General features: G+C 47.7%; 1 protein-coding gene across 1 annotated transcript; it reads left to right on the forward strand.

The window, feature by feature from the left end:
• The first annotated feature begins 5,931 nt into the window (after window positions 1–5,931).
• LOC137545309 (uncharacterized) lies at window positions 5,932–25,640 on the forward strand. The gene is made up of 5 exons (XM_068266424.1): window positions 5,932–5,946; window positions 6,063–6,123; window positions 9,991–10,284; window positions 19,370–19,627; window positions 25,480–25,640. The coding sequence occupies exons 1-5, from the start codon at window positions 5,932–5,934 to the stop codon at window positions 25,638–25,640; spliced, it is 789 nt and encodes a 262-aa protein (XP_068122525.1).
• The last annotated feature ends 143 nt before the right edge of the window (window positions 25,641–25,783 follow it).

Genomic DNA, 25,783 nt, shown 5'->3' on the forward strand with positions numbered 1-25,783 from the left:
GTTTAAAAACTTATAAAATTGCTTAGGAGGCAGTGGTGGACTTACCCCCTACAAGCAGGCACAACGACTGTGTATTCAAAACAGGTTAAATTTATTGGTCCACTCCAGGGTTAGCTTGCAACGCGTTTCGCAGGTCAAGCCCGCTTCATCAGGCAAATACAGGAAGGAGTACACAGCAGTATGTCCGGGTAGAACCTGGCGCCTCAGTGAGGCGCCAGGTTCTACCCGGACATACTGCTGTGTACTCCTTCCTGTATTTGCCTGATGAAGCGGGCTTGACCTGCGAAACGCGTTGCAAGCTAACCCTGGAGTGGACCAATAAATTTAACCTGTTTTGAATACACAGTCGTTGTGCCTGCTTGTAGGGGGTAAGTCCACCACTGCCTCCTAAGCAATTTTATAAGTTTTTAAACAGTGTTTTTATCCTGTTGGCGCCTCTGTTCTCGTATACTATACGTCTAACGTCCACCCTTGGTGGAGGGGGATACCCCATCTTCTTCATATCTACAGAGAGCGACTTCTTAATCCTGAGTGGGGACAGGCTAATCTCCTCACCTGCCTATACAGTGGTTGCCTGGAGGTAACCCTGGTTTGTGAGTATTTCATTTATACTCTTTTCAATTACCCCTTTTGCCTGTACATACTACACCATATTGGGCTCTCGGTTCTTCTTTCTTTCTCATGTATTTAATCGTAGTACATGATAATTGGTTCTAAACAATTACCAAGCATTTACTATTGCTTTTAATTAGCTAAAACACTAATTTGGTGTTGTTTATATTGGATTTATCATTTTCTAAAACTCTAAATTTCTTATTCTTGGTTAAAAATATCAAGCCCGAGTACCCCCTGGAACCATCAGAAGTACCCCCTGGGGTACGCGTACCACACGTTGAGAACCTAAGCTCTATAGGACCCAGAGCCTTTCCTCTCCTTGGGTAAGTATCTGTCTCATTTTTTTAAATGCGGTTCCCATTCACTTTAATCTAGTGTTAAACATTACATGTTGACATTTCTTCAGAATGGAACAATGCATTATGATTGACTATTCTTTTCAGTACATAAAGTAGGCTTTGTGAATACACAACCAGTTGAAACTAGTTATTTTCCCAAGTAGTTGGTGCTTGTGAGTTGTGAACAACATTAACCATCCATATCATAAATATAGCTGGCTGGTCAGCAAAGTTTAATTACAATCTTAACAAACATGCAGCTCTGTCCTGTAGCAAGCTTTAAAATTCTCCCTATGTCTGAATATATGGTCCATATGTAACAATTCCATTTTATTTCTATCTATATAAAAAGAAAGAAGATAATGTTTATTCCTAACATCATACCAAACATATTATATATAAATATATGCCTGGGTATGTATTTGGCTGCTGTTTGCTCTGCCCACTTTTTCTAACCCCAACACACAAACACTGAACAACCAAGTTTGTGAGCTTTGGAGTCTTAGGCATCAATAATTTGTATTTTCCCAGTGAAATGAAAAAAATCTGATTGGCTGTTTGTGGCTCCGCCCCTTTTCTAAATGTCAACCCCAGTGACCCAATGACTGACTGTAGCAGGTTTGAGGCTTGTGCCATTAACTGTACAAGAATGGCAGCAATTAAAATATTCCCCTTGAAAATCAACAGGAAATTTTGATTGGCTTTTTTAGGCTCCACCCACATTTCTGAATAATAATCCCAGTCACCCAGTGACCAACTGTGCAAAGTTTGACAACCCTGCCATTAACAGTGAAGAATGGCTGCAGTTTATATTTTCCCAGGAAAATATGTTTTTGACTCCACCCACTTTTTGTAACCTTGACGCACAGTCCCTCAATGACCAAGTTTGTAAGTTTTGGGTTCCTGGCATCAAAATTGTGTGAATGGAAGCAGTTTATCCAGCAAAGAAATCTGATTGGCAGTTTGTGGCTTCGCCCCTTTAGTGGATTTGAGCCCCAGTCACTTAATGACCAACTGTAGCAAGTTTGAAGCCTCTGCCATTAACAGTGTAAGAATGGCAGCAGTTTAAATATTCCCCTTGAAAATCAATAGGTGAGTTTTGATTGGCTGTTGTAGGCTCCACCCACTTTCCTGAATATTAATCCCATTTACCCAGTAACTGACTGTGTCAAGTTTGAGAACCCTGCCATTAAAGGACCTCTGTTGCGAAAATCTTATAACTTTAAATACATGTACACATATACAAATACGAAGTGCGTTTCTTCCAGAGTAAAATGAGCCATAAATTACTTTTCTCCTATGTTGCTGTCACTTGCAGTAGGTAGTAGAAATCTGACCATACCGACAGGTTTTGGACTAGCCCATCTTCTCATATGGGGGTTCTCAGGGTTCTCTTTATTTTTAAAAGCACTTAGTGAATGGCAGTTGCTCCGTCAAACTGCCAAAGAAGTGTGCAGCGAGCAGGGAGGCTGGCCAGCATCTTTGTATTAATTTTGTTTCAGGGAATGTCTTTATAAAGAAAAAAGGCCATGCTGAGAATCCCCCATGAAGACATGGACTAACCCAAACCTGTCGGTAATGTCAGATTTCTACTGCCTACTGTAAGTGACAGCAACACAGGAGAAAAGTAATTTATAGCTCATTTATTTACTCTAGGAGAAAAGCACTTCTTATTTGTATGTGTTTTAAATTTTAAGATTTTTGCGACAGTTCCTCTTTAAAGGACCACTATCGCGAAAAAAGTAGGAAGTTAAAATTTGACAGATCCGACAGGTTTTGGGCCAGTCCATCTCTTTATGGGGATGGGGGATTCTCAGGGCTTTCTTTGTTTTCAACAGCATTTCCTGAACAGCAGTTGCAGAGTCTAACTGACAAAATAGTGTGCGAGTGAGTAGGGAGGCTGGCTGGTATCTTACTATTTTGGCAGTTAAACTGCTGGAAATGCTGTTGAAAAAAAAGAAAACCCTGAGAATTCCCCATCGCCATAAAGGCCTCGATTCATAAAGCATTACCTCATGCGGTAATGCTGAAAACAGCAGACTTTACCGACCACTTAGCAAAATGTCAATTCATAAAGGCTGTTACCGCATGAAAAGCTGACATTACCGACCAGGGAGCTAAATTACCGACTTGGCTGCAGTTACCGACAACACATGTCAGTAAATTGTCAGCAAATGTCAATTCATAAAGCCTTCAACATGCGGTAAGCCTGGCGGTAGTTACCGACACCTCTGGTGAGGTCTTAACAAGTTACCGACAGCTCTGACAGCTCTGATTAATGCAAAGTGCAGAGATCCGAAAGTCTGTTTGATTCATCTGTGGAGAGAGCCAGAAAGCCCTCTGTGTGAATCATTTCAGCAGGCAGGGAAAGACTGTGTGACTCATCTGTCTGAGTCATCAGTGGTAAGAGCCGGCTGTGTGAGTAATTTCTGCAGGCAGGGAAAGACTGTGTGACTCATCTGTCTGAGTCATCAGTGGGAGAGCCAGAGAGAGCCGTCTCTGTGATTCATTTCTGCAGAGCAAAGAGGGAATCGGGACACTGCTCTACTCTACCGCTCAATGGGCTGCGGTAATTTACCGACCTCCAAGGGCAGCTGGGGAAATCTTTATGAATTAGCACACAGACCGGGAAAATACCGAGTGCGGTATTTTCCCGACAAGATTTTTGTTATCGCACTGCTGTTTATGAATCGAGGCCAAAGAGATGGACTGGCCCAAAACCTGTCGGATCTGTCAAATTTTAACTGCCTACTTTTTTGCCTACTTCAGTTTCTGGCCATTATAACTTTAAAATAATACATGCTACCATAATTAAAACTCACGTATATTATTTGCCCATTTGTCCCGGTTATTAAACCGTTTAAATGATGTCCCTATCACAATGTATGGTGCCAATATTTTATTTGGAAATAAAGGTGCATTTTTTCAGTTTTGCATCCATCACTATTTACGAGCTTATAATGTAAAACATATTAGTAATATACCCTCTTGACATACCTATTAATAAATTTCAGACTCTTAAAAATTTTACTTGAGTATTTTTGGGTGTGTGGGAGATAAACAGTTAATTTTAAAGAGAACCAGAGATGAAGCACCCTCTTGTATTTTACCTTATAAATCAGTGGGAACATGACAGTAAACACCTAATCTGCCCTTTGTTTCATTGTTCTCTGTGTAATCTTAATGTTATCACCTCTGATAAGAATCCCCGACTGAGAAGTCAGGCTGCTCCGTCTAGCTTTGCTACAGAAAGATTATAGCTAAGTCTGTCTTCTGTGGTGTTATTTCAAGCCCAAGCCTGCCCCCTTGTGGCTTTGCTATAATGACTCAGCAATAATCATTCCCAGCAAAGCCAGATTTAATTGCTCAGTCTGGGATTCTTGTGACTGCTGATAACAGACACTTTTAGCAGTGAGGAGGAAACAGAGAGCATGGTAAGTGTTTTCTCTAATGTTCTTACTGATATACATGGTGAAATACACAAGGGTGCTTCGTCTCTGGTTCCCTTTAAATGTAGAAGTTTGTCTATTCATTTAAACAAAAATTAATGTAGATGTGGTTTACTATTTGACCACAAGATGGCATATTCATATTTTTTTTTGCTTCCTGTAAGCTTACAGGAAGTGAATAGGGGATGTGTAACAGAAGGATGGTGGCTTCTCCATAGAAGCAAGCGATCGTTCTAACGGGACTTAGATCATGGAATGAGAACTGTGTTCCCATTCATTGATCTCCAGGCTAACGGGCGGCCCTGAGCACCCCTGGGGTTGCGGCCTTGTGAACCCCAGCGGCTCCATTTTTTTTCATGGACGTAGCTCCTATGTCCGGCCAGCATGCATTTTTGGATGTAGGAGCTACGTCCTAAAAGCTAAAGTAGTTAAAAAGTCATTCTTAGGAGAAGGAGGAGAGATACAATGGTTTATCTCAGTTTATTTTCACCCCGGACGTCCTTTCTTCCATGTGTAATTATGTATAATTTCGTGCTGATTTTAGCAGTTGATAGCAATGCCTCTATACACGCTATTTTGTAGCAGGATAACAGAGGCGCCGGGTAGAGTAAAATTAATTAAAATCGTTAAAAAGGGCGAAGTGGATGGACTCACCTCCCTTCTGGAAGAAATGGCCGGACAACGGGCAGGTTACTTGCAGTTTAAAGTAACATTTGGAGGGTACTGGGGTAGTACCCTCCAAAAATTGTTTGCCTGAAGAAGCGGGACTGTTACCCGTGAAACGCGTTGCACTTTTGGAGTTATTATTAAATGTTACTTTAAACTGCAAGTAACTTGCCCGTTGTCCGGCCATTTCTTCCAGAAGGGAGGTGAGTCCACCCACTTCGCCCTTTTTAACGATTTTAATTAATTTTACTCTACCTGGCGCCTCTGTTTTCCTGCTACAAAATAATTTAATCCACCCTTGGTGGAGGGGTGTATCCCCACTTTTTCCCATCTACAGAGAGCGACTTCTTAGACCTGAGCGGGGTCAGGTTATAATTCTCCCCGCCTGCTCGCCCAGTGGTTGCCTTGGTGGCGACCTACCTTTGTGAGTATAATCACCTTCTTTATCACCAGATACCATTACATTAACATACTACACCGTCACCATATCGGGCTCTCGGTTTCCCTCTCTTCACATTCTATACACGCTATAGTCACCAAAATGCTACGTTTGTTAAAGGAAATAGTGGAAACAAGTCAATTTTTTGTTTTTTAAAAAGATCTTGTAGTTTTTGAGAAAATCGATTTCTGAACAGTGCCCACAGCTGGACAGGATATAGGATATGCGCTTTTAGACCTATGGGAGAAAAGCACTTCACAAATGTTTTTGGACTGTATTATTATTATTATTGTAAAGTTGTAGACAGTAACTCTTTCCTTTCTGTACATTTTTGCTTTGAGGTTACTCATACAATGCGTGAAATACGAGATATCGTATATCTGTAGATGTGGGTCTCTTGATACTCACTGGGTGACACGACACAATGCACAGAGTCCAGGTAAAGGAAGCAGACATTGTGGTGTGTTCAGCTACCATTTCATGTGGCCGGGTGAGGTGTGGTTTCCTGCCTTGCTGACTGTTCCGCTGTACCTAGTATTGTCTGTAACATATCAGAGGCTTGATCACGTCTCAGGGGACATTATGGACCATGTAGCTATCCTGCTGGTCATCGGAGGTAGGTACACAACGTAAGGCATCTTCCCTGGCTTTGCCAGCTTACAATCTAGAGAGCAGGGGGGTGGAGACACCAGGGGAGGGATAAAGGGGCGATCAGATGACATATTATATGTTTGTCTGAAGAGGGCATATGAGGGTTTCCAGGCTCTGAGGGACAGGGTGTAGGAGAGAGTTACAAAGGAGAGGTAACACTCGTGAGAAGTCCTGGATGTGAGAGTGAGGGGAGGTGACCAAACTAGAGGACAGGAGGATCTCCTGGGAGGAGCAAAGGTTCCAGAGAGGGAGACACAATGAGGGTGTAAATCACTCTTAATTAGGGTAATTTAAGTATTCGGGGTTCTTCTTTCGGAACCCCCATTTTGATACAATGGCTTGATTGTCAGAAGCCTTCCCCATGATTCTGTGGCCTACTTAACCTGGCTGAGATACCATTTAAAAAACTCTTTGCAGGGGTTTGGGGTTGATTATCGGAGAGGATTGAGACACAAAGGCCCTTATTCAATTACTTTTTCTCTTAAGGTTTTTATGAAAATAATGTTAATTTTTGTGGAAATAATGTTAAATTCGATTTTCGAGCGAAAATGCCATCGAAAATAAGTTTTGTTATTTATATTTTTTAGCATTTCCGAGGTAAAAATATAGATCATCATGCTTCTGTGGTAATAATTTTTGCGTTAAAAATATTGTTTTCCGCGGTTTCGCAAGTTTTCACAGTAATATATAGATTTTTGCGTTTTCACAAAAAATGCACAAATACAAGCTTTTTTTGCAAATATTTTCTCAAAATTGAAAAAAAAGTAGCATTTTCAATGCGAAAATGGCTTTGCCGAAAATTTGCAAACAACTCTGCCAACAAGCAAGAAAACGCTCAGAACGATTCTTTGTGACAGGACCTTTTTGCCTACTGTAGGGAACTTTTTCAATTGCTGAGATTATTTTAAACAGAAGATGAAAAATTAAACCGCAGGAGAAAACTTAGGAGAACTGAATAAAGGCCTGTATGCAATTCATTTTATCACCTGAGTTTTCTCCTTGGTGAAATTTTCACAAGTTGTAAATAAAATGCATTTTAAATCACCAGCAAGCACAAAAATACTCAACATTATATTGATAGTACTTTTCAACTACTTTTTGGTACTTTTCCAACTGCAAAGTTTATTTTAGATGCAAGATGAAAAGAAAAAGGTAATTGCATATGGGCCTTGAGTCTATAATATTTAACTTTTTCACAATATCCTAATTTTCTGAGACACAGAATTTTGGGTTATCATCAGCTATAAGCCACAATCAGCAAAATGAGAAAAAAAGAAACGTTTGACATACAAGTGAAAGAAGTGTTGGAAAGAAGCTAGGATTAGGAGCACTTCCTTAAAGTGAACCCGAGGTGAGAGGGATATGGAGGCTGCCATATTTATTTCCTGTTACACAATACCAGTTGCCAGGGAGCCCTGCTGATCTATTTGGCTGCAGTAGTGGCTGAATCACACCAGAAACAAGCATGCAGCTAATCTTGTCAGATCTGACAATAATGTCAGAAACCCCTGATCTGCTGCGTGCTTGTTCAGGGGCTATGGCTAAAATGGCAGCCTCCATATCTCTCTTACCTCAGGCTCACTTTAAAGAGAACCAGAGACGAAGCACCCTCATGTATTTTACCATATATATCAATGGGAACATGACAGTAAACACCTACCCTGCTCTTTGTTTCATTCTTCTCTGCTAAATCTGCTTCTTATCAGCTCTGATAAGAATCCCCAACTGATCATTCAGTCTAGCTTTGCCCCGGAATGATTATAGCTGAGTCAGGCTTCTGTGATGTCTTTTCAACCCAAGTCTGCCCCTTGTGGCTCTGATTTCCTTCTATGTATCCTCCTAGCAGGAATGCAGAGCCAGGAGGGGGCAGACTTGGGTTTGAAAAGACATCACAGAAGCCTGACTCAGCTATAATCATTCCAGGGCAAAGCTAGACTGAATGCTCAATCGGGGATTCTTATCAGAGCTGATAACAGGCAGACTGTGCAGTGAAGAATGAAACAAAGCAAAATTTTACATGAAATATTGCAATTACGACTACATGTAAATGTATTTTTTAAATTCAATTGATTGCACATAATCTATTCTTATTTTTGCGTAATTACGTAATTTACGTTGAAGTTAATACGGCTGACTGTCGCAGTAAGCCCCCACACCTTCTATCGTCGCTAAAATTAAAAAGACATGTTAAGAAAAAAAGTAGAAACAAGTAAAATACACAATTTTTCGAAGAAAGCTTGTAGTTTTTGAGAAAATCAATTTCTATTGTTTTTAAACTCATTTAAAAAATGACAGAGATCCCCCCCTCCCAAGCTGCCTATGACCATTTCCCACTTTTCTGCCCACGTTCTCAGTTATTTATGCCCCATCAGGTTCACTTCCCTTATTTTAGGATTTATTTTCCTGTTTCTCCTTTCTACACTACAGACAGGAGTACTAGGTAACTATTTTCTGCTTCCTGCACCTTTACCACTTTCAGCATTACTTTACCATTTCCCACACTCTGAACTCCTCCTCACTCAGTGCAGGACATCCACTCCTTACGCCTTTACATGACAATGTTTCATACTTTGGGCATCACTCCTTGGCTTCCCTTTTTCCCACACTCTGAACCTTCACATTCCAGGTTTTGGACCACATTGGCTCAATTTCCCAAAAATCCTACTCCCAGGTTTTTTTTTCACTCAATTTCTTTTTCCCACACTCTGAAAAGGTACTGTTAATAGCCTGTCCAGCGTCATGGATTTCATCCTTCCCATTTTCCACATTCTGAACATTTCCTGCACTTTGCCCCATACTTCCGATTCCTTCCCACTCTCTGAACAGTTATTCATGTTTCTGACACATTCCCACACTCGGAACATTACCCATAACTTTAATTTTTGTGCTACTGACGCCACTTACATGTAACAGATGGACCTGATAAAATGGGCACAAGAAGAATTCTACTACTATTCTACTATCTCCAATTCCAGATAGTAGAATATCGGTAATTATAGTCACTTTCTACTATGCCCTTCTGTAACCTAATTCTCACACTAACCCTCCACCTATCTATACCTAACACTACACCCCCTCTAAATATGCCTAACACTAACACTAACCCAGTTACAGCTGTCGTTCTCCTCACCCACCTTCGCTGTGTCTTGCGAAATCAGCAGCGACTGTGTCCCCGAAAATCAAGAATGTCTCCCGTCTGCTGAAGTTTGAGCCCAGTCCCATAGTGGCTGTAGCTCCCTCTTACTGCTGAGGCCTGATGCCTGTAGCTGGCTGCCACTGTAGACTGCCACAAAGAGGCGACTATATAGAAGACATTAGGCGCCTGTGACCCAATAGCAAAAGAGGTTTGAAGTCTCAGGGGGTGTGAAGGGAGCAGTAAGCCCCAGCATCTACACAAAGCAACACAGTGAATTTGGCTCATGGGAGCCATTGTAGAGTCAAGGGGGGGGTGAATGAAGGGAGCAGCAAGCAAGGCTTGTAATCTGGAGCAGAGAGCTCTGGAATCTACACAAAGCAACACCGTGACACAGAGAATTGCTGCTGTAATTTCAGCTCTGGAGCCCGGTGCCCAAATAGTGGTGGGAGCTATACAGCCTGGCGTCAAATTGTAAATATTGACACAGGAAGAGAGACAGTATGCCTAATACTGAACAACACAGGCGCGCTGCTGCTAAACATAGACCATGTCATTGCACTGAGCTTAAAATCCATTTACATTTGATTTTTTTAAAACAATTTTCTCAAAAACTGGTGGCTTTGCTATTATAAAGTTGGCGGTATTGACTTCAATGTAAATTATATGAAATTAGGCCTGTGTGAATCTGTCCTGCAGGCGTCTCCTTGGTGGCCGTGGTCCAGCATCCTCCACACCTGCAACTATTGGCTGGTTACACGGCGCAGATGTCCTGTGCTATCCGCACTCCGGGCTGGACTCAGATCACCCATAATTACTGGAAGGTGAACGGCTCTAAAAGCCTCGTGGTGAACGCCTCCAGAATCAGCATCACGCCTCGCTCCCTCTTCATCTCCTCCGTCACCCCCAGAGACAACGGAGATTATGTCTGCGCCTTCCTGGACTCCACACTGGAATCCCACTACGGCAGCGGCACTCGGCTGCTGGTCACAGGTGAGATTATACAGTTACTGTATGTCTTGTAGATTGTGCAGATCCAGTGCATTCAGTGCAACCAAAAGGAGGTGGAAAAAAGAGGCCCAGTCATTCCAGATGAAGGGATGAGCCCTTGAAAACTGTAATGATCCGCTCAGCTGGCTGCACAGGCAGCCAGCTGTTTGACCATTCCTTATGTCTGAGAGATGCAGGTCTCTGGAAAAGAGACCTGGCTTCATCTTGCAACTTTCAGAGTTGCTTTGCTGAGAGATTTGCATACATGCAAATTGCTCAGCTGTCTCGTTTGAGGGCTGGCAGTGTAAAAGCCTTCTGCTGACCAGAAGGCTTCTCTGGTCATAACGGTTTGTAAACACACTCCTGGAGTGTCAGCCTTCTCTGTTGGATTGTTAGTTAACCTAGAGTAATTCTGGGGGCTGTATTAGACACCCCTCTAGTTCAGTCAGGTTGTATATTTGTGTTGCCTGTTCTGTCTGTCTGTTGGGTGCTAACCAGAGCAGCGGTTGCTACTGGTAGCTCCTTCTGTTTCTATACTTGGATCACACTCGCTCTGGCGGAAAGAGCAGTGGATCTTGCTAAGTTCTGTTGCTTGTTTGGCAGTTGGACACAGCTGTTATTTCCAACAATTTCCAAAAATGCAACACTGTTCACAGACAGGAAACTATCAGGACCTAGGCCCTGACATCACACTGTGGGAGGGGTTTCACCACAATATCAGCCATACAGACCCCCCTGATGATCTATATGAGAAAAGGTAAAGATTTCTGGTGGAAAAGTGGGCATCAGCTACTGATTGGGGTAAAGTTCAATTCTGGGTTACAGTTCCTCTTTACAGTGCACCTGTACGGAGAAAAACATTAAAAGTTACATATTCACCTTGGTGAGGGGGGGAGGACTCTGAATGGTCTACCTCGACTCTATAAGGCCTGGCAGGGACCCTTCTCCTCCTTGTAGCTAGTGTTGGGCGAACAGTGTTCGCCACTGTTCGGGTTCTGCAGAACAACACCCTGTTCGGGTGATGTTCGAGTTCGGCCGAGCACCGTCATATGGCCGAACTAAGAGCGCATGTGATTGGCCGAACGGGTCACGTGGTTCGGACCCGAACGCGCTCTGATTGGCCGAACTGTCACGTGGTTCGGGTAAATAAATACCCGAACCACGTCATATCTCCGCCATTTGTCTGTGGGTTTAGCTTTGGGTAGGCAGGCAGGGTAGTTCGCGCTCCAGCCACGCTAGCCAGGGTCCCCCCCAGTCATTGTGTGTAGTACACCGCTCGTTCAGCCACACTATATAGCATTCTGTGTACTGTTCTGTGTCTGCTGGGAACAGTAGTACACCGCTCGTTCAGCCACACTATATAGCATTCTGTGTACTGTTCTGTGTCTGCTGGGAACAGTAGTACACCGCTCGTTCAGCCACACTATATAGCATTCTGTGTACTGTTCTGTGTCTGCTGGGAACAGTAGTACACCGCTCGTTCAGCCACACTATATAGCATTCTGTGTACTGTTCTGTGTCTGCTGGGAACAGTAGTACACCGCTCGTTCAGCCACACTATATAGCATTCTGTGTACTGTTCTGTGTCTGCTGGGAACAGTAGTACACCGCTCGTTCAGCCACACTATATAGCATTCTGTGTACTGTTCTGTGTCTGCTGGGAACAGTGGTACACCGCTCGTTCAGCCACACTATATAGCATTCTGTGTACTGTTCTGTGTCTGCTGGGAACAGTAGTACACCGCTCGTTCAGCCACACTATATAGCATTCTGTGTACTGTTCTGTGTCTGCTGGGAACAGTAGTACACCGCTCGTTCAGCCACACTATATAGCATTCTGTGTACTGTTCTGTGTCTGCTGGGAACAGTAGTACACCGCTCGTTCAGCCACACTATATAGCATTCTGTGTACTGTTCTGTGTCTGCTGGGAACAGTAGTACACCGCTCGTTCAGCCACACTATATAGCATTCTGTGTACTGTTCTGTGTCTGCTGGGAACAGTGGTACACCGCTCGTTCAGCCACACTATATAGCATTCTGTGTACTGTTCTGTGTCTGCTGGGAACAGTAGTACACCGCTCGTTCAGCCACACTATATAGCATTCTGTGTACTGTTCTGTGTCTGCTGGGAATAGTGGTACACCGCTCGTTCAGCCACACTATATAGCATTCTGTGTACTGTTCTGTGTCTGCTGGGAACAGTGGTACACCGCTCGTTCAGCCACACTATATAGCATTCTGTGTACTGTTCTGTGTCTGCTGGGAACAGTAGTACACCGCTCGTTCAGCCACACTATATAGCATTCTGTGTACTGTTCTGTGTCTGCTGGGAACAGTAGTACACCGCTCGTTCAGCCACACTATATAGCATTCTGTGTACTGTTCTGTGTCTGCTGGGAACAGTAGTACACCGCTCGTTCAGCCACACTATATAGCATTCTGTGTACTGTTCTGTGTCTGCTGGGAACAGTAGTACACCGCTCGTTCAGCCACACTATATAGCATTCTGTGTACTGTTCTGTGTCTGCTGGGAACAGTAGTACACCGCTCGTTCAGCCACACTATATAGCATTCTGTGTACTGTTCTGTGTCTGCTGGGAATAGTGGTACACCGCTCGTTCAGCCACACTATATAGCATTCTGTGTACTGTTCTGTGTCTGCTGGGAACAGTGGTACACCGCTCGTTCAGCCACACTATATAGCATTCTGTGTACTGTTCTGTGTCTGCTGGGAACAGTGGTACACCGCTCGTTCAGCCACACTATATAGCATTCTGTGTACTGTTCTGTGTCTGCTGGGAATAGTGGTACACCGCTCGTTCAGCCACACTATATAGCATTCTGTGTACTGTTCTGTGTCTGCTGGGAACAGTGGTACACCGCTCGTTCAGCCACACTATATAGCATTCTGTGTACTGTTCTGTGTCTGCTGGGAACAGTAGTACACCGCTCGTTCAGCCACACTATATAGCATTCTGTGTACTGTTCTGTGTCTGCTGGGAACAGTAGTACACCGCTCGTTCAGCCACACTATATAGCATTCTGTGTACTGTTCTGTGTCTGCTGGGAACAGTAGTACACCGCTCGTTCAGCCACACTATATAGCATTCTGTGTACTGTTCTGTGTCTGCTGGGAATAGTGGTACACCGCTCGTTCAGCCACACTATATAGCATTCTGTGTACTGTTCTGTGTCTGCTGGGAATAGTGGTACACCGCTCGTTCGCCACTGTATAGCATTGTGCTCTGTGTCGCTGCTGGGAATAGTGGTACACCGCTCACCCGTCACTGTATAGCATTGTGCTCTGTGTCGCTGCTGGGAATAGTGGTACACCGCTCACCCGTCACTGTATAGCATTGTGCTCTGTGTCGCTGCTGGGAATAGTGGTACTGTATAGCATTTCTGTACTGCCACTGTACTGCTGCCAGTCAGCGTGTACTGTAAGGATAAGTGAAATGAGGAAGAAATCCGGTGAAAGAGGGAGGGGCAAGGGAAGAGGTGTTTCCCCTGACGGTTCACGTACAGGCCACAGGGGAGCACCCAAGAAAACCCACTCAATACCGCCCATGTTGTCCAGGACAACAACCCTCACAAATCCAAAAGAACAGGACCAGATAATTACTTGGATGACCTCTCAAGCGTCCAGCAGTGGGTTAAGCAGCACCAGCACATCACGCACGAGGTCCGAGTCCTCAGCCAGTTACAAGGAGCCAGTGGGCACAAAGCTGACACAACCGGCAGCGACACCACGCACACAACTGCCAGATAACCAGTCCGATGAATTACCTCAGGACACAATGGGGTATTCGCAGGAGCTATTCCCAGCCCAACAAACTTCCACCTTTCAAAGGTCAATGGAGGAACAGCCAGAAATGTTGTGCCTGGATTCACAACCGTTAACTGTGGGAAATGCACCGCGCACTGAAATACAAGGCGAGTCCGAAGAGGACTCGGAAACCCAAATCCCAGAGCAATTTGGGCAGGAGGGGTTGCAATTGCAGGAGGTCGGCCGACAAGATCTGGAAGACGACGTTGGAGTGTGCTGCGCAGAGGTTGTTGTGGGGAGCTCTACTCCACGGCGGTGGCCCACAATGACATATGACGAGTTTGAGGAGATGGAAGAGGAGGGTATGGACAATGTGGACAGAGACCCAGATTTTGTTTGTGAACGAGAACATCGCCGTCGTAGCAGCAGCACAGATGAGTCTGTTGAAGAACACACTGCTGCACGAGTTCGCCTTGTGCCACAAGGTAGGCGGCGCGCAATTTCAGGCACCACAAGCGTGGAAGTTCAAGTGAGAGGCAAAAGAGGAGCAAACAGAAATCGCCAGCAAGGAGGCAGGTGCTCCAAAGTCTGGGCTTTCTTTGAAGACTGCACTGAGGATGTTACCATGGCGATTTGCAAGGTGTGCAAGACCCGCCTGAGCAGGGGGAAAAATATTAACAACCTCTCCACCACCAGCATGAGCCGTCACATGCTATCCAAACATCCCACTCTTTGGGCAAACGCGTCAGGACAGGGTACCAGAAACAACACTGCCTCCCTTGGGTTCACCAGACTCACCACCAGACCCGCCTCAGCAGCAGCAGTAGCCCAGCCATTGCGTGGTTCACAACATTCACAAACATCAGACGACGCTGACACTGTCACTTTCCGGAGTAGTGCTCTTGAGGTCTCCCAGTGTTCATCAAACACAACAACCAACAGCCCTTCCGTGTGCAGCGCTACGGTTCAGTTGTCTGTGTCGGAGATGTTTGAGCGCAAGAGGAAATTGCCAGCAAATGACCCCCGGGCCGTGGCAGTAACAGCCAGCATAGCCAAGCTTCTGGCCTGCGAAATGCTGCCATATCGATTGGTGGAGACAAACAGCTTCAAGGGCATGATGTCAGTGGCCATCCCACGTTACGTGGTTCCCAGCCGCTACCACTTTGCACGCTCTGCAGTGCCTGAGTTGCATGAGCACGTGGTCAGCAAAATAACCCGAAGCTTGAAGAATGCCGTTGCCTGCAAGGTTCACCTCACCACTGACACCTGGACGAGTGCGTTCGGCCAGGGTCGATACATCTCCCTTACCGCGCACTGGGTGAACCTTGTGGAGCCTGGCAGCGATTCCTCACCTGCTACGGCACGGGTGTTGCCCACGCCACAAACAGCTGCACCGCCGTCCCTCCCACTGGATAACAGCAGCACCTACCTCTCTGACTCCTTCTCCTCCAACGCATCTCAAAGCTGTACCTCATCCGGAAACGCTAACCCAGCAGCAGTAGGATCGTGGAAGCAGTGCAGCACAGCTGTTGGCATGCGTCAGCAAGCGTTGCTGAAGCTAATCTGCCTTGGGGATAAGCAGCACACAGGGGAGGAAATTTGGAGGGGAATAAAGGAACAGACGGATTTGTGGCTGGCACCGCTGGACCTGAAACCGGGCATGGTTGTGTGTGATAATGGGAGTAATCTCATTCGCGCTTTAAGGTTGGCTAAGCTGACACACATCCCTTGCCTGGCGCACGTGATGAACCTAGTAGTTCAGCGGTTCCTGAGGACATACCCAGGCGTGCCCGATCTGCTGTTGAAGGTGCGTCGAGTGTCCAAACATTGTAGAAATTCCAGTACAGCTTCGGGGGCACTCGCCAAGATGCAGGAGCGCTTCAATCTCCCCCACCATCGCTTGCTGTGTGATGTCCCTACGCGCTGGAATTCTACGCTGCACATGCTAGCCCGCTTTTGCGAGCAGAAGAGTGCAGTGGTCCAGTACATGACGGCGCAGTACCGAGGCGCATCCGGCCAGCTGCCAAGCTTCTGTGGATCCGATTGGGCCAACATGTTGGACCTCTGCCAAGTCCTCCAAAATTTTGAGCAATCCACGTTGCTTGTGAGCAGTGACAACTCTTCAGTCAGCATTACCATACCACTGCTGTGTTTACTGAAGAGGTCGATGTTAAAAATCAAGGAAACAGCTGTCATGATGCAACTGGGGGAATCTGAAGGAGAAAACGATCAGCGTGATGGTACCAACATCAGGCCATCCGCCTCAGGGAACGCTGGCCCCAGCAGCTATGACGAAGAAGAGGAGGAGGAACAGCTGGAGTTGGAGCAGGAATTTCATGCCACCACTGACGAGGGCCAGAGCGGTGCACGTTGGACTTCCACAATTCAACGCGAATGGTCAGCAGAAGCAGACCAGGAGGAAGGTGACGACTATGATGCATCACAACAACTATCACAACGCTCACAAGAGGATGATGAGGATTCTGGTAGGACTCTGGCACACATGGCTCAATTCATGCTAGACTGCATTGAACGTGACCCACGCATTGTGCGCATTCTGGACAACACCAATTACTGGGTTTATACCCTTCTGGATCCACGGTACAAACACAATGTTCCAAAACTGCTTGAAGAAACAGTCAGACAGGTCAAAATGGAAGAATACCAGCAGGCCCTTGTGGAGACTTTAGAGAGGAGATTGACATCCTCCCCCTCCTCTAGCCAGTTGTACGCAGACAGACTGACTTCCGCAAACCCAGGACGACCAGGAGGGCAGCAAACAACGCAAGCCGCAGCTAGTACCCAAAAGGGAATGGTATCGGCAGTGTCCTTGGAGTGGGAAAATTTTCTGACACCCATGCAGCCGCAGCCCACTGAACAGCAAGCGTGCAGATCCACCTCCAATACCGATCGCCTGGAGAAGATGGTCAAGGACTACATGTCAGATGGCGTAGCTGTGTCGAACCATCCATCTGCACCCTTCAACTATTGGGTATCGAAGCTAGACACCTGGCACGAACTGGCAATGTACGCAATAGAGGTGCTGGCTTGCCCGGCAGCCAGCGTTATGTCGGAACGCTGTTTCAGTGCTGCCGGAGGCATCGTCACAGATCGGCGTATCCGCCTCTCTACAGAAAATGCAGACCGTCTGACTCAAATTAAAATGAATCAATCCTGGATTGGAAATGACTACGCAACACTCCAGGACCCCAACCAAGTAACATGACCAATGAACATCTGGGATGGTGTTGCGTTTCCGGGCCCTGTTTATTGAACCTCTCATCTGTATTACATTTATGACTGCATGGCGGCAAAAAGCATTGCTGCTATATCCGCACGCTTTTTGTCCACATGCAAGGCCTGGGTTGTTGTGTCTCACAAAGCGTGGCCTTCTCCTCCTGCGCCTGCTCCTGTTCCATCACGTCTGCTGCTGCTGGGTTAGCGTTGCCGCGTGGTCCCTGTTTATTGAACCACTTATCTTTATTACATTTATGACTGCATGGCGGTACAAAGCATGCTATCCGCACGCTTCTTGCCCTCATGCAAGGCCTGGGTTGTTGTGTCTCACAAAGCGTGGCCTTCTCCTCCTGCGCCTGCTCCTGTTCCATCACGTCTGCTGCTGCTGGGTTAGCGTTGCCGCGTGGTCCCTGTTTATTGAACCACTTATCTTTATTACATTTATGACTGCATGGCGGTACAAAGCATGCTATCCGCACGCTTCTTGCCCTCATGCAAGGCCTGGGTTGTTGTGTCTCACAAAGCGTGGCCTTCTCCTCCTGCGCCTCCTCCTGTTCCATCACGTCTGCTGCTGCTGGGTTAGCGTTGCCGCGTGGTCCCTGTTTATTGAACCACTTATCTTTATTACATTTATGACTGCATGGCGGTACAAAGCATGCTATCCGCACGCTTCTTGCCCTCATGCAAGGCCTGGGTTGTTGTGTCTCACAAAGCGTGGCCTTCTCCTCCTGCGCCTCCTCCTGTTCCATCACGTCTGCTGCTGCTGGGTTAGCGTTGCCGCGTGGTCCCTGTTTATTGAACCACTTATCTTTATTACATTTATGACTGCATGGCGGTACAAAGCATGCTATCCGCACGCTTCTTGCCCTCATGCAAGGCCTGGGTTGTTGTGTCTCACAAAGCGTGGCCTTCTCCTCCTCCTGCGCCACCCTCCTCCTGTTCCATCACGTGTGCTGCTGCTGGGTTAGCGTTATCGGTCCCTTTTCCTGGAACCTCTTATATGTATTACATTTATGACTGCATGCCGACAAAAAACATGTTACCTGTGCAAAGTAAACAGACATTTCCCGCATTTAAAAGACAGTTTTCCCTTTGAAACTTTAAAATCGATTTTCTCAAAAACTATTAGCTCTTTTTGCTAATTTTTTTTTCCTCTTGTACCCACTCCCAAGGTGCACATACCCTGTAAATTTGGGGTATGTAGCATGTAAGGAGGCTTTACAAACCACAAAAGTTCGGGTCCCCATTGACTTCCATTATGTTCGGAGTTCGGGTCGAACACCCGAACATCGCGGCCATGTTCGGCCTGTTCGGCCCGAACCCGAACATCTAGATGTTCGCCCAACACTACTTGTAGCCGCACTCCTGAGTGCCAGTATGATCCAAGTTTACACTGTAGCACAAAGCTACCTGTGCCTGCATAGTACAGCCACACTTGAATACAGATGGAAGCATATCAGACTAGTCCCAGCGCTGTATAGGGAAAGCTAAAAAGATGCAGAACAAGATGGCGCCCAGTCGGGCTGCCTCAGCACAAGGCTCTACATTTCTTCACTCTTTTTCTCCTCTAGCGACTGTCTAGCATGATCTCAGACAGTTCCCTAGTTTAGTTAGTTCCTAGTTTTTTGTTCTTTGTTTTTTGTATTGATGCTCTTCTGCATTTTATGCCCTGTTATCTCTACTCTGTTAATTGCTTGTGCCAAACCCAATTCCGAGCATGACCTTGTCGTGCCTGGCGAATAAACTGATTCTGATTCTGATTCTGTATATCATCAGCTCAATGATGACAGAGGAGGGCCCAATCCTGAGGCTTTCATCTGCTGCATATTTTACGGTCTTCCTCCTTACAGGTTCACTTTAAAAAATAAAAACATCTTTCTTGATGCCACATTCAGTAAGATGAAGAGTAAGAAATATATTTAGGGACTGATTTACAAACTCGCCTACTTGTTACTGGCCGTGGGAACCTCAGATAGGCCCACTTTTCAGTCCTCTTTAGTGGTGTGACTCAGACCCCCTGGCTGTGTAATTATTTTTATGACTGTTTTATTGCTCTATTAACTCCTTCTGTATTTTATGCCCAGCACCACCGATGATAACCCTAAAGGAAGACCCCGGGAATCATCTCCTCGTCTGTCAGGCTAAGAGTTTTTTCCCTCCAGAACTGGACATTTACTGGAGGACCAACCTGACCGGCCTTCAGATATGGGAGAACTTAATGGAGAATGAAGATGGGACCTTCACTAAGATGTCCATGTTGACCATCGCTGAACATCCGCGAGGACAGAATGTCACTTGTCACCTGCGTCATGCGTTGTGCAATACGACCCTCTTCCTGTACCGTGAGTGGGCAATGTAGAGAATAACATATTTAACCAATTCAGTAATTAGAATAGGAGGCAGAAATGTTCAGGGGGGCTGTCCTTGTTCTGTTCCTCCACATGTCATGATGTCACTCTGCAAAAACGCAAGGAAAAAGAGGCAGTAAATGGATGGATGAGCTGGCATAGATGATGGGCTTAAAATGGGGCAAACCTTGAGAAAGTAAACAGACACTGGGAGCCTGGATAGTATGATATGTTTTGGGGCAATCTACAACAGATCAACAATCAAAGGTTGGGCAACCATCCAAATAACGGCTTTTGAAGAGCCATCTCCACATGGGTGCAGGATCTCACACAAACATTGATCGCTCTCTCAGAAAAACAGAGGTCCTATGACCTGAGGCTCAGGCAGGGCAGTTTCTAGGCTAAAATGCCCCAAGGGCGAGCGTGTAAAAATTGCCCCCCCCCCCTCAGGTATAGGTGCCCGCTGTATAGGTTAGCCAGGTCTAGTTGCACTCAGTATAGGTCCCCCCCCCCAGTATAGGTAGCCAGGAATAGGTACCCCAGTATAGGTAGCCAGGCATAGGTGCCCCAGTATAGTCGCCCCTAGTATAGGTTAGCCAGGTAGGTGCCTCCAGTATAGGTAGCCAGTATAGTTGCCCGCCCCCAGTATAGGTTAGATAGGCAGGTGCCCCCGGTATAAGTTAGATAGGTAGGTGCCCCCAGTACAGGTTAGCTAGGTGGGTGCCTCTAATATAGGTAGCCAGAATAGTTGCCCCCAGCATAGGTTAGATAGGTAGGTTCCTCCAGTATAGGCTAGTTAGGTAGGTGCCTCCAATATAGGTAGCTAGTATAGTTGCCACTAGTATAGGCTATCTAGGTAGGTAGATGCCCCAATACATGTTAGATTAGATAGCTGCCCCCAGTATAGGTTAGATAGGTAGCTTCCCCCCTGTATAGGTTAGATTAGGTAGGTGCCCTCCAGTATAGGTTAGATAGGTAGCTGCCCCTCAGTATAGGTTAAATAGGCAGGTGCCCCCCAGTATAGGTTAGATACGTAGCTGCCCCCCAGTATAGGTTAGATTAGGTAGCTGCCCCCCAGAATAGGGTAGATAGGTAGCTGCCCCCAGTATAGGTTAGATTAGATAGCTGCCCCCCAGTATAGGTTAGATAGGTAGCTGCCCCCCAGTATAGATTAGATTAGGTAGCTGCCCCCCAGTATAGGTTAGATTAGGTAGCTGCCCCCCAGTATAGATTAGATTAGGTAGCTGCACCCCAGTATAGGTTAGATAGGTAGCTGCCCCCAGTATAGGTTAGATTAGATAGCTGCTCCCAGTATAAGTTAGGTAGGTAGGTCCCCCCCACCCCCCCCATAATGGAGGGGGGAGCCGCAGGGAGGACAGTCCAACCTCTCCCTCCCTTCCCTCCCTTCCTCTCCCCAGGCCACCCTCCGTGCTCCCCCTCTGACTGCCAAGTGAGAGAGCAGGGAAGCGCTATACACAGCTACTCACCTCCCTGGTTCCAATCGCTGATCACTCACTTGCCGCCCGTCTCCTGCTCTGCATAGACGCTGATACACACGCTGCTTCCTGATAAACAGAAAGCAGCGTGTGTATACCCGGCTATGCAGAGAGGATACCGGCGGCAAGTGAGTGATCAGCGTTTGGAACCAGGGAGGTGAGTAGCTATTTACAGCACTTCCCTGCGCATTACTCTGCATCTGAGGGGGGAGCACGGAGGGCGGCCCGGGGAGAGTAAGGGAGGGAGAGGTCGGGTTGCCCTCCCCACGGCTGTGGCTCCCCCCTCCATTACAGCGCCCCCCTCCCAATAGCGCTCAGGAAGGCCGCACGGCTGCAGGGCACCTAGAAACGTGCCTGGGCTCAGGGAGATCACCCCCCAGGAGGAGGGGTGTAATCAACATGGGGGAAGTGCCGAGAGTAGCAAGATAGAAGTATCAATACCCGTGTCTTGCTACAGTCAGCACTGAATTTTTTGGCCTGAAGAAGTGGGACGTTTTGAGTCCACAAAATGCATTGCCTTGTGCTAATAAAACATTTTCACTGTAGCTCATCAGTGTCATCATTGGGGAAAGCCACCTTTATCATTTTTAGTATTTTAGGCATTTTATCCTTTCTGGGTGCCTCTTTTCCCCCTGTGGTATAGATGATGTCTCTAGTACAATGATAGAGGCAGTGGCGGACATACGGCCGTGCAGGCCGTGCCGCCGCACGAGGGCCCCTGAAGTTCTGCTGCTTCAGGGGCCCATTAAGTATTGCAGGTTTTTTTTTTTTTTTTTTTTTTTAAACCTGGGGGGCCCAACTCCTGTCCTCCCCCCTCACCTCGCCCCCCCCCCCCCCTCATGCGGCGGGAGAGCGGAAAATACAAGAAGTCTCCGGCCGGGGCGGCAGCTGCCGCTTGGTCTCCAACTTTGGAGACATATCGGAAACTAAGCAGCAGCTGCCTCTAGCGTCTGCTGCAGCCCCGGCCGGAGACTTCCTGTATTTTCTGCTCTCCCGCCGGCTGCAGCGCATACCGGGAGGGGGGCCCCGAGGTGAGTGAGGGAGGATAGGAGTCGGGCCCCCCACCCGGATAGCTACCCACCCGGCTACCTTACCCACCCACCCGGCTACCTACCCCGCTACCTAACCATCCACCCGGCTACCTACCCGGCTACCTAACCAGGCTACCTACCCACCCACCCGGCTACCTAGCTACCCTGCCGGCTATCTACCTGGCTACCTACCCACCCGGCTACCTAACCACCCTGCCGGCTATCTACCTGGCTACCTACCCACCCGGCTACCTACCCACCCGGCTACCTAGCTACCCACCCGGCTACCTAACCACCCTGCCGGCTACCTACCTGGCTACCTACCCACCCGGCTACCTAGCTACCCACCCGGCTACCTGACCACCCTGCCGGCTATCTACCTGGCTACCTACCCACCCGGCTACCTAGCTACCCACCCGGCTACCTAACCACCCTGCCGGCTATCTACCTGGCTACCTACCCACCCGGCTACCTACCCACCCGGCTACCTAGCTACCCACCCGGCTACCTAACCACCCTGCCGGCTACCTACCCACCCGGCTACCTAGCTACCCACCCGGCTACCTAACCACCCTGCCGGCTATCTACCTGGCTACCTACCCACCCGGCTACCTAGCTACCCACCCGGCTACCTAACCACCCTGCCGGCTATCTACCTGGCTACCTACCCACCCGGCTACCTACCCACCTGGCTACCTAGCTACCCACCCGGCTACCTAACCACCCTGCCGGCTACCTACCTGGCTACCTACCCACCCGGCTACCTAGCTACCCACCCGGCTACCTGACCACCCTGCCGGCTATCTACCTGGCTACCTACCCACCCGGCTACCTAGCTACCCACCCGGCTACCTAACCACCCTGCCGGCTATCTACCTGGCTACCTACCCACCCGGCTAGCTACCCACCCGGCTACCTACCCACCCGGCTACCTAGCTACCCACCCGGCTACCTAACCACCCTGCCGGCTATCTACCTGGCTACCTACCCACCCGGCTACCTACCCACCCTGCTGGCTACCTACCCACCCGGCTACCTACCCACCCACCCGGCTACCTACCCACCCACCCGGCTACCTACCCACCCGGATACCTACCTACCCACCCGGCTACCTACCCACCCGGCTACCTACCCACCCGGCTACCTAACCACCCTGCCGGCTATCTACCTGGCTACCTACCCACCCGGCTACCTACCCACCCGGCTACCTAGCTACCCACCCGGCTACCTAACCACCCTGCCGGCTATCTACCTGGCTACCTACCCACCCGGCTACCTAACCACCCTGCCGGCTATCTACCTGGCTACCTACCCACCCGGCTACCTACCCACCCACCCGGCTACCTACCCACCCGGATACCTACCTACCCACCCGGCTACCTACCAACCCACCCGGCTACCTACCCACCCGGCTACCTAACCACCCACCCGGCTACCTACACACCCACCCGGCTACCTACCTACCCACCAGGCTACCTACCTACCTACCCACCCGGCTACCTACCAACCCACCAGGCTACCTACCCACCCACCCAGCTACCTAACCACCCACCTACCCACCCACCAGGCTACCTACCCACCCGCCTACCCAGCCACCCACCAGGCTACCCACCCGGCTACCCAGCCACCCACCAGGCTACTTACCCACCCGGCTAAGGGCTACCTACCTACCCACCCGGCTGCCTACCTACCCACCAGGCTACCTATCCACCCAACCACCCATGGGAGCTGCGCGCCGGATGGAGGCTGGGACAGGAGGTCTGCTGCTGCAGGTGAGTAAATGTTTTTTTTTTATTATTTATTTTAGCAGGTGTATGTTCTGGGCAGGTCTGCCACATGATTGCGTGTATGTTCTGGGCAGGTCTGCCACATGATTGCGTGTATGTTCTGGGCAGGTCTGCCACATGATTGCATGTATGTTCTGGGCAAATTTGCTACATGATTGCATGTGTTTTCTGGGCAAATCTGCCGACATGATTGCAGGTATTTTCTGGGCATATCTGCCGACATGATTGCAGGTATTTTCTGGGCATATCTGCCGACATGATTGCAGGTATTTTCTGGGCATATCTGCCGACATGATTGCAGGTATTTTCTGGGCATATCTGCCGACATGATTGCAGGTATTTTCTGGGCATATCTGCCGACATGATTGCACGTATTTTCTGGGCATATCTGCCGACATGATTGCACGTATTTTCTGGGCATATCTGCCGACATGATTGCACGTATTTTCTGGGCATATCTGCCAACATGATTGCACGTATTTTCTGGGCATATCTGCCGACATGATTGCACGTATTTTCTGGGCATATCTGCCGACATGATTGCACGTATTTTCTGGGCATATCTGCCGACATGATTGCACGTATTTTCTGGGCATATCTGCCGACATGATTGCACGTATTTTCTGGGCATATCTGCCGACATGATTGCACGTATTTTCTGGGCATATCTGCCGACATGATTGCACGTATTTTCTGGGCATATCTGCCGACATCATTGCACGTATTTTCTGGGCATATCTGCCGACATCATTGCACGTATTTTCTGGGCAAATCTGCCGACATGATTGAATGTATTTTCTGGGCAAATCTGCTCACATTATGTGTATTTTCTTGAGAAAACCTGCACAATTATGTGAATTTTCTGGGGAAAGGGTCACCAAAACTTGGGCCCACTGTCTTTGCGTTGCACTTTTCAAGGGAACCTGAGGTGAGAATAATATTGAGGCTGCCATATTTCTCTCCTTTTAAGCAATACCAGTTGCCTGGTTGCCGTTCTGGTCCTCTGCCTCTTATTCTTTCAACCATAGACCCTGAACAAGCATGCAGCAGGTCAGGGGTTTCTGACAATATTGTCAGAACTGAGAAGATTAAGCTGCATGCTTGTTGCTGGTGTAATTCAGTTTATTACTGCAGCCAAATAGATCAGCAGGGCCGCCAGACAACTAGTATTGTTTAAAAGGAAATAAATATGGCAGCCTCCATATCACTCTCACCCCGGGATCACTTTAAATTACAGTTAGCTCCGCCCTTATCCGGTCATTGCCACGCCCATTTTTTGCCGCGGCGCTACGCGCCGCAGGTTCTATCCATGCCCATTTTTTGCGCCGCAGGTTATAGGTGCACCCATTTTTGGGCGCGGCGCGCGAAGGGGGGCCCACAATTGATATTTTGCACAGGGGCCCACTGCTGCCTGTGTCCGCCACTGGATAGAGGTGACCAAGCTGTTGGAACAGTGATCTGGTCATACTACTGATTGCTGGAGCCCCTCTCAGTGTATTATGGTAATTGTTGCATTTGTCTCTTCTCCTCAGTTTCTGGCACAGATGTCAAGGCCTCCCTGTATCACCAGCTGTTTCCTGTCCGAGTCCTCCTGCTTCCTGTACTAATAACAGTCCTGGCGTCCCTCATGGTGTGGAACCATCTACATTACAAGGCAAGTCTCTCCTTCCTCTGCTCATACATGTTGGTGTGACATTCTCCCCATTCCTTCTGACTACTCCAGTAGCCTCTGGCATCTCATAGATGGATTGTGAAACCTCAAACTCTCAGGGTTTGCTTGTGATTCATTACATAACATCACATGACTGTGCTTAAAGAGACTCTGTAACATGAAAA

This window comes from Hyperolius riggenbachi, chromosome 2, assembly GCF_040937935.1.
Source record: "Hyperolius riggenbachi isolate aHypRig1 chromosome 2, aHypRig1.pri, whole genome shotgun sequence".
NCBI lineage: Eukaryota > Metazoa > Chordata > Amphibia > Anura > Hyperoliidae > Hyperolius > Hyperolius riggenbachi.